We start from the raw sequence: 14,219 nt of genomic DNA, 5'->3' as shown, positions 1-14,219 counted from the left end.
TATCGTCAGGGTATGCAAACTATAGTTAACGTTTATGGTGACCCGTTCCATCGTGTTTTTTTTTTTTTTCTCAAATCAGACTCTTCAGACTGTTATATGGTTAGGGAAATCTCAAACGGTAGGACGAGACGGAAAACCGATGATCGATCAAAGCACCCACCTAGTAGTCAGACGTCAGTCTCGATGCTCATACAGGCTGGATTAATATTGTTATTATGGCGAGGGTTGCAATTGGGCTTCTTCGTAATCTCAGGATGAGTGAGCAGTATGCCCTCTTCCAGCTCCATTATCTCCGACGACGATTCCGACATCGAGCTCTTCTTCAAGTGTTGACCTGCGAAACACACGAGATACAGTTCGACGAGTTGCATCCTCCGCTAGTTGCGAAAACCGCTGCACCAGCACTGGGTAAACTCTGAAAGTGGAGCTTAAATCGCCTCTGCGTGCTTTCCAGATAATCCTGCTCAAGTGTGTTCTCGGTTAGCTGTAGCGCCGACCGAGCTATTCCCCGACCTATCAATTTCTCTTTCATCGTTTGCGTTCAACGTGCTCGAGACGAATCTCGGTAAATCGTCGTTCGTCGACGAAGGCGCGAAAAATTTACCGGCCAAGCGAGCTTGCTCCTAAGCGGATTAAAGTCACGGTAAACTATCAGCGATAGAACAGACACGCGACGTCGGTACAGACTTTCGTTGGGATTTGCCAGCCTGCCGGCAACTTGAAAGCAGAACCACGGCCGAGAATTCCCAGCAAACGCTGTCCTTTCTCGCTGCGCTTACCGATTGATCTCGAACGAACGAAATATTACATAAATAAAAAATCTTGCCAGCTTCGCTTCGCAATCGACCAACTTCAGATTTTCTCTTTAAATACCGTTTCGCGTGAATCGTTAGGGTATCGCGTTATCGAGTTCACGAGCAGCACGTACGTTGCGGTAATCGACGAACGTGAACCATTAAATTAGACCGAAAGAAAGATCTGTTGCACACGACAGAACGTTAGGAACCTTCGTGTCTCGTGACCGACACCCGCCTTAACAAATAACACGTCAGGTCGCGTTGTCAGGGAACGATCGCCCCTTTTAAAATTCAAATACCGTCACGGTAACATTAATCGGTGCAGCCTAGCCATCGATCGATAGTGTAGTTAGTCCCTGTGACTCTGTTCGAAAGACGCTCCCTGAGAGACGAAAATCATATCGGCAAAGTATGTGACTGGAAGTTTGCTCGGAGGATAAAATAGGAAGCTCGTACCAGGGAGATACGGGCAGCTGGTCACGTGATTGAAGTTCTGCGACTGCATCTCTTCCTGGTCAGTCTCACGATGGTAGAAGTAGTTGAAGTTGGAGACGATGACGGGAACAGGCAGGGCGATTGTCAACACACCAGCGATCGCGCACAGAGAGCCCACAATTTTTCCCCAAACTCCGACGGGCCTGAAGCAGAGGCAAACGAAGAGTTTTATTCGCGGCCAGCCACTGGCTCGAACGTCGATAGCTTCGTTCCTCGTCTAGAAACTCGGTGCTAGGTGTGGTGTTTCTATCTTGTGTGAGTTTTGCCGTGTCGAGTCGAGTGTGGCGCTACTTATGCGGTACTGGAGGCTCCTATAGATATACACGGACCGTCTGCGTGCGTTCTGCCGCGTCGCAAATAGACATTGGCCATGATCGGAAAGAAAAATGTTCGATCGACCTCTCGTTCGTTACACTTTTACACGGCTCTTTTGTATCTTTCCTCGCGTTCTTTGCTGCTTGCTCAAACCACATGAAACCGGCGTACGTTGGTCGAACGCTGCATAACCGCAAAACCGTGTATACTTATAGTGATTCGCGTGTCTAATAAGAAGCGGGCTCTCTAGGCTAGACTAGGGGACTAACGTGACTTTCTAAGAAAAGGCTCTTCTTTCGTGTGCCGATGCACCGTTCCAAACAAGCATCGATGCCATTCCGTTGCTCAGATCCGATCGAATTTTCTAACGGTACGGCATGCAGTTCTCTACGCTTTCGCTCTCATAACAGTCGACTAAAACACATTGTCTGTAATCGAACTCGAGTTCGAAGGTGCGGATAGAATTTCGCGATCGTTTGCATCGCCTTCCGTCGAGATGCTCGCACCACCTCGTGCTGCGTTTCAACGCGGCCGCAATAACACGCGGCTGAGGGACGACTGTAAACGTGTGACTAGAAAATTATCGCGTCGAATCGGAGACATAAAGAGCCGAGCGACGATCAGACCGCGTTTCGTCCAATTGAGAGCCGGCCGCTTCGATCTCCTCGTGGTCTTCGAACGTTCCGCATCCTTCGGCAAACCAGCGACGAAACGAAATTTTGAAATTACCGTTCGGCTATTCGATTACCACGCGATAAAGAGAAAAAGAGAAGGAAACGAAAGGAAGGAAAAAACGTCCGACTAGAGTTTCGTTTACGACCTTCGGCGACGTTGAAATTCAATACCACGCGTACGCGTCGGTTATGCACACTATCTTTTCTAACGCGTGACAAAAATATTCCAACGAGATACCAATTAATCGTTTAAATGGTAGAACGATAAAAAGCTTTCCTCTCTCAATTACCAGATTATAGAACGTAACGGCGCGGTTATTGCCGGCTAATCTATGGCTGCGAAATGATGCATTCTTTGCGGCCGAGTCTAATTGAATAACTGTCGCTGTATACGCGAACAATACCGGTCGAGCTGAAAGGCGGTAAAGAAGAATTCGCCGCTCGTCACGCTCATTCACGCTCGCCCGATGAATACGTTTTACCACAAATCTTCCTCTCGTCTTCTCTTTCTTCTCTTTCTCTTCTTTTTTTCTTTCTTTTCTCTCTCTCTCTCTCTCTCTCTTTCAAAGCCATCGTACACGAGTCGTTATTGTTTCGGAGCATGCGAATTCTTCGGACCGCGGCTGTTGCCGCGCCGTCAAACGTCGCGTCGCCTAATCGTCGATTGCAATCACGCGGATATGCTCGCGTCTCGCGCGAGCTACGTCCATACGGCAGCGACCTCGGTAAGTCCGAGTGTGATCTCTAGTTTTAGTGAGTCATATAATATCATATCGAATTAGTTGCAAAATAACAAATCATTCTTATGCAGGTGTCACTGTACTATGGGCCTTTGTGATCCATGACTGATGGTAGTAGCAGTAATGATAGCGTTGTGAGCGAAAATAGAGATTCGCCTTCCCGGGCTGGTAACGATGAAAAGAACATGGAGTATGTTTGGTCGTGGACAGCCATGCAAAAACGTATCGGGAGTAATCCGGGAAATCGGAATTCGGGACAAATGTTAGAAAAGAAATAGAAGAGCTGGAACGTCAGCTCTGCCTTGCCTGATGTTCCTAACTAGAAACCGGAATTGTTGCACGTGTTAATTGTTATGAAAATCTGATCAGAGCGTAGAACGTGGTTTCGAGATCGTTTCGGTTTCGAGACGCAGATGGAGCCACGCGTTTCTACCGATATCGATACCTTGGGATGTAGAGCGGGCGCAAGTAGCAACAGGCGAAGGGTTTCAACGAGAAACTGCGATCAATCGCGGTAATGGGAAGCGAGAATCGACGTAACGAGACGCGACGTAGCCGAGGACGGAACACTCAACGATGCAAGTTGGTTGGACACGAGAAACCAGCTTCGATGTAGAAGCGTAGAGGAAGCGAGTGACGCCGGTGTCTCGACAAAGGAGTCGAACTCGATGCGTGTATCGCAATGGGAAACTAGAACGGGCCTCTTGCGTGTGCCGCGCGCGACGAACACTGCTCTTATACCGGGTGCTCTACTCAAATATCAGGATTTTCCTTTGAACATCGTAGTTACACCTTGGCAGGAAGTTGAGCTATGCCGATCGAGTTACTTCGCTTTGCTTGCATTCTTCCGCAGATTTGGCAAACACACCGATCCACGTGCAACGCGGTCTTTGATCAAAGTAAAGAATATTTTAGCTGTCGTTTCTACAAATAGTTTTGGGGTGTGCAACCTGCGAAACGTCAAACGCTGCGTGTTTATCGCCTTACGCTATAGTCAGCGGTATAGGTGGACGAAGCTCCCAACGAGTTTCTTCTTTTACACAGGTTTCCACGTCGCGTTCATTGCACCTGTGCGGTTATTAGCGACGCGAAAAGAAAGATTTACTAGTCGCATTCCCGTAAATAACGATGTGCCTTTCGAAAGGGAGAAGACACTTGCAACTTTATTTTTATCGCACGAATTTAACGTTCCTTTCGCCACGAATGAAACACACGAACATCGTATCTAAGAATCTGCGTATATTTTTCATTTAATATTTGGTACACTGATAACTTAACATTTGATAGACGACAGTTTATCCGAACGCACGCATCCGCTGTATTCGTTTCAGAATAACATTGTCAAAAAATAAATAAAAGAAGAAACGATAAACCCTGAAATTGTTAGGTGGGAAATATGTAATTGAATTTCACTCGAACGAGGCATACCAGCAATGACAATGCTAAATAGGACACCCTGTACGCAGACACGGTATTTATATGCGAGAATAATCAGCAGTCGCTTCGGTTTCGTTCCCATTTGTTGAATTTCAATGGGACAAACGTGCCGGCTACCTCGCCGTCAGCGTCAAAGTACAACTAGCTCAACCTTAGACTGTAACTTGCAAAGAACCGAGCGTACACCTAGTCTCTGTAATAGTTGAACAATAGACGTGCCATGTAATCACGATCCTCGGCTCATACGTATAACCAATGGTCGAACCAATCGCTCGTCCTCGAACGCGTCGTACCGATCTCCGCCTCCAGTGTTTCCGGTGAAAACGCCGCGCTACCCTTCGCTGCCGTAACGCGTTTATCGCTGCGAGATCCGAATCGTCGCGATCTGTCGGCCCTTTGGGCCGAGGGCGTTTCCAAGAAACGAACCGTACCGGTTGCCCGAGGACACTTATTGATTTACGGCAGGCAATTGCTGAAGAAGCCCCTTCGGTCGCAACACCACAGATCTCGAGTCTCTCTCGACCGGGGCTCTTCAACCTCGAGAGTCTACCGTGAACCACGAAACTACGCTATCGATGTGATAATCGCGGGCTAAGTGCGATCCAGTGCGTTGCCATTTGTTTCCTCCGCTATTTTGTCTCTCCGTTTGGTATTCCAAGTACCAAGTGGAAAAGGCACGCGTCTAGTAGAGCGGCGAGCAACAACACGGTATACGTGTCGGATGAATTATCGATCTGTATCATCGGTAACGTGAAACAGATGCGAATAAAGAGACGGAAGCCTTGGGGGTTGGTGAATGACGCTGGTCCGTATCGTCAACAGATCGTGTTCTATAAAATGTAACGTACAAATTCTTTGACGGGCTGAATGGCGAGGAGAATGGCGAGGCGAACGAGAACTGTATCACAGCATTTTCCTCGGATTCTCCGGTATAATCGAGTTTGCAACGTCGCTTTGACTCGCGCGTACCACCCTCTTCGCATTCTTCAGCCGTCAATTATTCTTGCAAAGGGTAATTTAAGCGCGTTAAACGCGTCACTCGCTTCGATCCACAGACGTTTCAACTCGCAGCTGCCGCTTCTCATCTTTTTCCTCCGCGAGATCGCCCGGAGGCTTCGCGAACGGGAAACAGAAATTTCGGCAGAATTCGGGGCGACGAACGACGAGTCGAGTGATCGTCGGCTATGTGATAACGAGAAGTGGTAAGGTCGTGGCGGAAGGAGAGAAAAATGGGAGTGGAAAGCCGGGCGAGCGACTGAATCAGCGCGAACACGCTCGAGGGATATGAAGTGTTCTAGTAGAGCGAATGATCGCAAGAGGCTGTATTTTAAGACGATTCTCGAGAAAATGAGACAACGAGACGTTCCCGTGGCTGCGTTGCTGCTGAGACGGAGAGCGTGTTCGTGGGAGAATCTCGAATTCTTCGTTATGATAATACGATGGGAAGAAAGCGAACGGACGACGAGGAGGAAATAGACGACGACGAAGAGAAAGGAGAGAGAAAGATGAAGAAAAATAAGAAAAAAGATTGTCGATGTAGGAATAAGTGGGGGGGGAGGGGGGGAAAGAGAATGAAAACATTCCGATTGCATGGAGAAAAGTTAGAGCAGCTGTGAAGAAAAGATGCGGTGGTAAAAATCGAAAAGACTGAAAACTAGCGTGTTCAAGTTTATCAAGCGCCAAGTAGGTTGACAAATTTCAAACGAAAAACTAAGAAAGCGATCAAACAGAGTGAGAGGATTGAGAAGGGTAGGGGACGTGGAATGGAGGGGACGTGCTGTAAGGAAGAAGAAGCTGAGAAGGGATACGTAACAGGGAGAAGAATAAATCGAGTAGTTAAAAGTAGTTAAGTAAAGTATCGGAGGAGAGTAAGTAGTATGTGTTCGTTTGTTTGGCGGGCATTAACTAGAGTCTTAAGTGAAAGTGAGTACATCATACGTCATGTCACCATAGCCCACGGTCGTCATCGTGACAACGGCCCACCAGAACGCGTCCGGAATGGACTTGAAGAACGAATTCTCGGAGCCGGCCTCCGCGAAGTATACCGCCGATGAGAATAGCACCACACCTGCAATGCAAGGAAGAAAACACCGGTTCAGTGGGTTTAACGCCCCCGGTGGCTCTGTACCTCATGTCCCCGTAGCCCACGGTCGTCATCGTGACCACCGCCCACCAGAACGCGTCCGGTATCGATTTGAAGAAGCTGTCTTGCGAGCCCGCCTCCGCGAAGTAAACCGCCGACGAGAACAGCACCACACCTGGAACGCACACAAGAGGAACAGACGCTTCAAGACACGCTACTTTGCCGGCCTCTAGCTCTTAGTCCGTTTAGCAGTCCTCTCCATCCGCGTCTACGTCCACTGCCGTGACTCCTTCTCGTGTTCTCGTATCGTCCTCACGACCCTGCATACACGAACCGATCCATCGACCGATCAACCGATGGATCGATTGCCACGCCACGCGCCATTCTCTTCCAACTTTCCTCTTTTTCCGCTCAATCGACCAAGATCCACGTCTTTATGGGTCTGCTTCCATTACGTTGATTGGATTTCCAGTCTTCTTGCAGATACGCCACGATCGGCCATCGTTTTTCGTTACCTAGAGATATCTTCGCGCAGCCTTCCACCGACTGCAGCAATACACTTTCAAAGGATTCGTCTGTTCCCTCGCTCAAACATTGGACGCGAATCTTTCCACACATCCGGGCAACGACTCGTCGAATGCCAGCGAATCTTTGGCATTCGTGCGATCACGAATATGGAAAACTTACGTAACCGTTTGCCGTCCCTTAAGGAAAACCGACACGTTTCTAGAAAAATCGACGAACACAGAGTTTAGAACTCTTCCGGGACCCGAATTACGAATCGATAGGCGAACGAGCCTGTAAATCTGCTGGTGGCAGGCCACCCTCCGAACACACAGAAATCCTCGTCAGCGGAAACTGAAAAACCTCGGAGAATACGCTTCCGGTTTTCGACGAAACGATACTTTTCACCAGACGATACCAGACTACCGTGTTATTTTCGCGGCGACGAGAAGCATCGAAGATTCGGCCGATTAAATTGCAAATTTCTGGCTGCCGGTCGGCCCCTCAATTTCACGCTCTTAGAATCCACCGTGCAAATAAACGGCTGTGTCGTTGCTGGGACGCTCGGAAATCGACTAAACTTCCATGGACCACGTAAACACGTTCGACGCGAGGGAACCACTACATCGTCGCTCAGAACTTTCCATACGCTTGAAAAAACCACGCATGACTACTTCATTTGCTTGCGACTATCGTGAATTGTTGCTCGATCGAGCATCGATCCTGATCTATCGAAAACGACGTCTAAACGTTGCAGCGACGATGCATTGGTTGGTCGTCAATTAAGCGATCGCGGACTTTGTCAATATGACCTAATGACAAAATCCGCAATCACTTAGTTGCCAACTAAATAGCTACATCTTTTGGAATTACGGAAAGTGAAAGAGTCGTTTAATCGATAGGTTGCTGCTGCCGAGCTGATCTCCTATAGAAGTCTAGTAAACGAAGAGACAGAGCAAAGAAACATGCAGAGAATGGTAAAAGGATAGAAGATAAGAAAAAGGTAACTCACCGATGAAGAGGAAAAAGATGAGCAAGCCGAGCTCCCTCATGGAGGCCTTGAGCGTACGACCGAGGATCTGAAGGCCTTTACTGTGCCTGGACAGCTTGAATATCCGGAACACCCTGACGAGCCTGATCACCCTGAGTATCGCCAGGGACATCGCCTGGTTCGTACTCTTGTCCTGCGGGCTTACCGGCGCCTTTGGTTCATCAGGCGCCTCCTCCTCCTCGGCCATCACGGTACCGAGCGTGATAAAATACGGAATGATGGCGATGATATCGATGAAATTCATTACGTCACGGAAGAAGTTCAGTTTATTTGGACAGGCGAGGAAGCGCACCGATAACTCGAACGTGAACCAGATGATACAAATAGTCTCTATTAGGAAGAACGGGTCGGTAATGTCCGGCACTTCGTCCTCCTCGATCTTCGTGCCGTTCGTTGTCGTGTTGAAGACCTTGTAGTGTTTGAATTCCGGCAGGGTCTCCAGGCAGAATATCACGATCGACAGGAGGATCACGATCACGGATATTATGGCGACTACCCGGGCGCCTTGCGAGCTTTCCGGGTACTCGAACAACAGCCAAACCTTCCTCTGCAACTCATGCGATGGCAGCGGCTTCTCCTCTTCCTTGATGAAGCCCTCGTCCTCCCTGTTCATTTCATCAACATTATCTTTCGCAGTCTGCTCGCTCGCATGTCTAACGTTTACGGTTGCACGCGTAAACGTAATTGTTTAATGGCGCGCCTTTAAGCACAAGCGTACGTCTACTACGTACGTCGCCTCTTGTCTTGCCACGGAAGATGAAACGTACTGAATGAGAACGAACAACTGTCCTCTTTCCTTTCTGTTTTTCTAACCGAAAAGGTGACTAAGTTCGGCAAGCGAGACATCTTCGAGCAAAGCTGAACTTGCTTCGAGTACGCGGGTCATTCGACGATCTTGCAATTTTGATGTTTTTATTTTGTAATTATTGCGTTTCATCTTGTAGAGAATATGCGCGCTATCGTTTAACGCTAGAACTACCGATAGTTAACACGAAGCTATTTCTACCAAAACCAGTGAAAATGACTGGTCTTTAAAAAATACGTAATTATAAATACGTACTACGTAAATACGTACTTATGTAGTACATTTTTGGTATTATATAATTCATCTGGGACCATCATCCCTAAACGAGGGTTGACACATTTATAAAATTGTAGAACCAGTCATTTTGACTGCTGTGGGATTGCTAGTGTTAGCGATCCAGCGATCCAGCGATCTAGCTATCTAGCGATCTAGCTATCCAGCGATCTAGCTATCTAGCGATTTAGCGATCTAGCCATCTAGCGATCTAGCAATCCAGCATTCTAGCGATCTAGCGATCTAGCGATCCAGCATTCTAGCGATCTAGCTATCTAGCGATCTAGCTATCCAGCGATCTAGCTATCCAGCGATCTAGCTATCCAGCGATCTAGCTATCTAGCGATCTAGCGATCCAGCGATCCAGCGATCCAGCGATCTATCGATCTAGCTATCTAGCGATCTAGCTATCTAGCGATCTAGCTATCTAGCGATCTAGCAATCCAGCATTCTAGCAATCCAGCGATCCAGCGATCCAGCGATCCAGCGATCTATCGATCTAGCTATCTAGCGATATATCTATCTAGCGATCTAGCTATCTAGCGATCTAGCTATTTAGCTATCTAGCTATCTAGCGATTTAGCTATCTAGCGATCTAGCGATCTAGCTATCTAGCGATCTAGCAATCCAGCGATCTAGCGATCTAACGACCGATCTGGAATTTTCCTGATAACTGATATCGTCATATCGAATGATACGCAGTAAAAATTTGAAAAACGTGTGGGAAGTTGTAGAAAACGAGGAAACTGGTTAATTGGGGTTCGATAAACAGATCGCAGGATCCTTTTACACTTTGACGAATACCAGACATTTTCACTGGTATTTTTATATAAGTAGCCTTGATACAAAATTATTTTCAGTTTGAATACATAAAAGACAAAATAAGATTCATTATATTATTCTTTTAGTTATCGTTGCGAAAGTCATTACATCATTGCGGAAAAAATATAGTAGTAGGAATTTAAAAATAAAATTGTAAAACCAGTCAATTTGACTGTGTGATAGTTCTAGTGTTAAAAGAGATATTTGCTTCTTTTTAGGCAAGACACTATTTAATTGCAGAATTTCGAATAACATTTTATTAGAATCACGCTACCTTATGATATGTCATTTACTGATCGACGAGAACGATGTCGGTTCGTACCTGAACTTGTTGGTGGCCAGCTCGCCCAGTTCGTAGAACTTGATTTCCTCGGAGAAGACATCGAGAGGAACGTTGACCGGGCGACGCAGCCTGCCACCGCTCTGGTAGTAGTAAAGTATCGCGTCAAAGGAGGGCCGATTCCGGTCGAAGAAGTACTCGTTGCGAAGCGGATCGAAGTATCGGATCCGCCGATGCGGATCGCCAAGCAGCGTGTCCGGAAATTGGTTCAGCGTACGCAGCTGCGTCTCAAACCGTAGCCCGCTCACCTGTCGAGATCGTCAGAATCGATTATTGGTACACTGGTACACCGCAGTCTATCCCTAACCGTAATCCTCATTCGATCATTCGTGCATTGCTAATTACGACGACGCGCCTTGCCGACCAGCTTAACGCTTTACCAACCAATAGCCGATTAATCGGTTTTTTGATGCCGACAATCTTTCTCATTATTTGAGCAGTAATTTGCTTATTAGTATTAAGGTACCTTGCTCGGTTGTGTTACTTCGTAAGATCCCACAGTTTTATACCAATTTGAAAAACTTACCGTTCGCGATGAACGAAAAGAATGGTATTTGAGGGTCTAAACCGAAACAGAGCCGGTGCCAGGGAAAATCTGCGTCTGAGCTACCGATCGGACGTGCGTATGCTGTTGAACCGCTAACGGTCGGTAAAGAGTTAAGCAGGTCACCGAACTTACCAACCTGTTCATTGCACATCGCTAGTCTTGTACGCGAAACAAAATCCATCTGATTTCGCTTAAACTTGAATAAAGTTTGAATAAGTTTCGCGGTGCACAGCTATTTATAGTAGCCCGGAGAGCGATCAGCTCGCGTGGGAGTCTATGTTTGAAGAATGTTAGGAGAGCGGATAGATAGGATGGGTCAGTGAACCCTCTCGGAATAGTTTGCTTCGTTTGACGAGTGGTTGTTTGAAATCGTACAACTTGGAAGCGTCGGACGAGGCGAGCTAGAAACAGCTCGTTAACGCGATTCAAACACCTTCTTCGAGAAGATTTGCGGAGCGTTCGCGGTGACGACCGGCCGATACTACCACGATGATCGTGGTTAGCCAGTGTGCGGCAACGTAATGTCAATTACGAGGGGGAAAAGGACAGCTCGGGTGCGGCTGATTTGTTTTGGCTCAAAAACCAACCACTTTCTTTCGATGCTGCTGGCCGCCGCGGAAAACTAATAAACGAAACTAGGCTAATTGCGTGCTGCCATTAGCACGATTAAGAAGAAAAAGAAGAAGTATCGGTTATAACTGTCGCGGAACGACCAGCTTTATCGATAATGTCGGTCGAAAGACCAGCGTCGCCAGTGCACGGCTACACCGTCGCTGTTCAACGATCGCATCTCGTCCAAGGATTGGCAACTAAGTGATTGCGGATTTTGTCAATACCACTTAATGACAAAATCCGCAATCACTTAGTTGCCAATAGTTCTCTTGGCTTCTGGTGAGGCAAAGGCGTGTGTCTCGCGAAATTATTGAAATTGCACGAACAGACGTTTCGTTAAATATCGAGGAGAACGAGCTGCCGTGATTTCCCTTTCGTATCGGTAATGAGGATCTTTCGTATCGACTGAGAAATTTACCTGCTTTATCGTTATCGATGGAATCGCGAGCTGCATTTGCGCCGGTACACACGGATTCGAGGGAGGAAAGTTGCATGGGCGTAGGGGCTTTAGGCGGGGCATAAAAATCTATTATTTCGAAAGTGCAATTAGTCTTTTTGAAGATGATAGCGTGCGATTGGATTGAAAGGACGGGACCGCGGTGCATCAGGATGACGAGCGGCCCGTCGAGAACAGAAATTGGATTGGATCCGCGAACACACGCGCGTGCATCGTCCACCGACTGCACCGTTCGATATTTAGTCGCGTTATCGAACGTCCGTGAGTGGTCACGATTTTTCACGGCGATCGTTTTCTGTGCTCCGCGCGTGTCTCCAATTTGCAATTACGTCGCGACGAGAACGAAACCCGACGAGGATGAACAAACGGTAAAGATACGATGCACAGTCTGCTGGTAATTTAGAGAACAAAGATCGTAGAATACCCGACGAAACAAAGAGCGATAGTCGATAAATCGGGTTTTCATAATTTCGCACGCGCTGTCAATTCGCGTTCGCAACACGCGACAAGGAGACGAGAAATATGGAAGGAATGGACGAGGCCGGTGAACGATCGGCATGGCGGATTTTTCCACCGACGATCGAACGGTTTTACTGTAATTGGCGCAATGCAGTCGTGTCATCCACGAGGACAGATAATTTCGTTCACACAATACGACCTTGGTACTATATTGCCCCTGATTCCAAGACGAACTTGGACGACTGCCAAAATACGGTCTGTAGGTCACTTCGTGTCTTCAGATAATCTTGCCTAGTCGAAAAGAAAAGAAGTATACGGAGGAACGCGCAGCGAGCAAACGGCGCCAGTCGTTGACTGAAAAACGCGTGGAAATCGATCTGAATGCGGCCCGGGCTGGCTGGTTAACGATCACATCGCAACTAACGATATATCCTATCACGACGATTGTCGAAGCGAATCCAGAAACCATTTACATCGTTCTCTTTCGTTCTTTCTCTCTTTTCTACGCTTTTATTTCTTTCCTTTGACATATCGCGACAAGTACGTTTCGTTATTCCGGACAATTGCGATCAGATACGGGCGGCAAGATTTTTCTGTGAGGCTGACTTGCAGCTGGTAGTTACGAGGCTATGAATTTCGACTGCAATTATCCGATAAACCGGTGAATGGAAGAAACGTGAAAGGTAACTGGCGCCGTTTATCACTGTACGTTGCAAACACAGCGCAGAAGAAAGCGCGACGAAATTTACATTAATTCGATCGGTTCGTTCGAATCTCCGGAGTTTCAGCCGCGTCTTCCATACCTTGCGCTCCTCGGTATAGTTTCATAGTCGCTATGATAGTTAACACTTTGACTGCCACGTCGAAATCACGCGTTTCACTGAGGACGCCATGGGAGTATTTTTATTATTCAAAGCATGTAATGGCAAAAGAATAATAAATTGACGATGTAAGACAACATTATTCTCCAATGGACCGTTTATCTTATTGGTGGTCACGGGTGACCACCGTGGCGCCTTGGTAACTATTGATAGCGACATATTACAGCAAGGCTTCGTTTATTTCAACAAACCATTCGCATTGGTTATTTCGACGTAAGCAGAACGTGCGGGATATATTGTTGAAACGCGTAGAAGATATTAGTAAACGGTATTATGATTATTTTTATGATTTCGACGAAACATTCGACCGAAATGGTAGAGGTCCGGAAAAAAAATTATGTTTCTGATAAGGCAATGGTAGTGGTAGATTACAACAGAGGAAAATGTGCTGTAGATTTATCAGATCAAATGATAGTATGTTCTACACCACATAGAAGAACCCTCGAGTGGTATATAAAATTAGCTTTAGAGTTATTGTTAAATACATCAATTTCAAACGCGATGGTGCTCTATAAACAAGCAACAAAAACAAAAATCGGGGTATCAGATTTTAGAATGGCACTCGCAACGCACCTTACACAGTGCCATTCACCAGAGCCGTCAAATATACTTATTCGACAAAGATCGCGACACGAAATGCAGAAGAAAGAAGGGCAAGCGTACCTGGCACGAAAATTTTGCAGAGAGTGATATAAAAAAATGTTAAACAGTTAGGATGAAAAATTGCTAAGAATCGGACCAAAAAGGTGACCACCTATCGTCCAGATTGTATCGACGAGCCACGTTTATGTTTAAAGTGTTTTAACACAGTGCATCGTTAGATGCGACATTTGTTCTCATTTCTTTTTATTGATGTTTTAATAAAAATGTTTAATCGTTCAATGGGGCACTTTTTGTTTCAAAGTATCTTCTATTTATCGGTTATAT

General features: G+C 46.7%; 1 protein-coding gene across 18 annotated transcripts in view; it reads right to left on the bottom strand.

Annotated features, from left to right (window-relative positions):
• shaker (potassium voltage-gated channel protein Shaker) overlaps positions 1-14,219 on the bottom strand; it is a 238,443-nt gene that overhangs the window by 13,860 nt on the left and 210,364 nt on the right. For 14 of the 18 annotated variants that reach the window (XM_033328122.2, XM_033328119.2, XM_033328123.2 and 11 more), the window contains 5 exons: positions 10,319-10,584; positions 8,058-8,701; positions 6,397-6,526; positions 1,254-1,435; positions 161-334 (listed from right to left, as the gene is read on the bottom strand). In XM_033328122.2, coding sequence (XP_033184013.1) covers positions 168-334; positions 1,254-1,435; positions 6,397-6,526; positions 8,058-8,701; positions 10,319-10,584 — 1,389 coding nt within the window. In that variant the 3' untranslated portion in view covers positions 161-167. Of the gene's footprint in view, positions 1-160; positions 335-1,253; positions 1,436-6,389; positions 6,527-6,586; positions 6,717-8,057; positions 8,702-10,318; positions 10,585-14,219 lie in introns of those variants that run through there. The other 4 variants (XM_076618158.1, XM_033328120.2, XR_004463668.2 and 1 more) reach the window with 3 other exon arrangements.

The sequence above is a fragment of the Bombus vancouverensis genome, chromosome 1, assembly GCF_051014615.1.
Source record: "Bombus vancouverensis nearcticus chromosome 1, iyBomVanc1_principal, whole genome shotgun sequence".
Taxonomy (NCBI): domain Eukaryota; kingdom Metazoa; phylum Arthropoda; class Insecta; order Hymenoptera; family Apidae; genus Bombus; species Bombus vancouverensis.
This window is presented reverse-complemented; position numbering and strand designations above follow the sequence as displayed.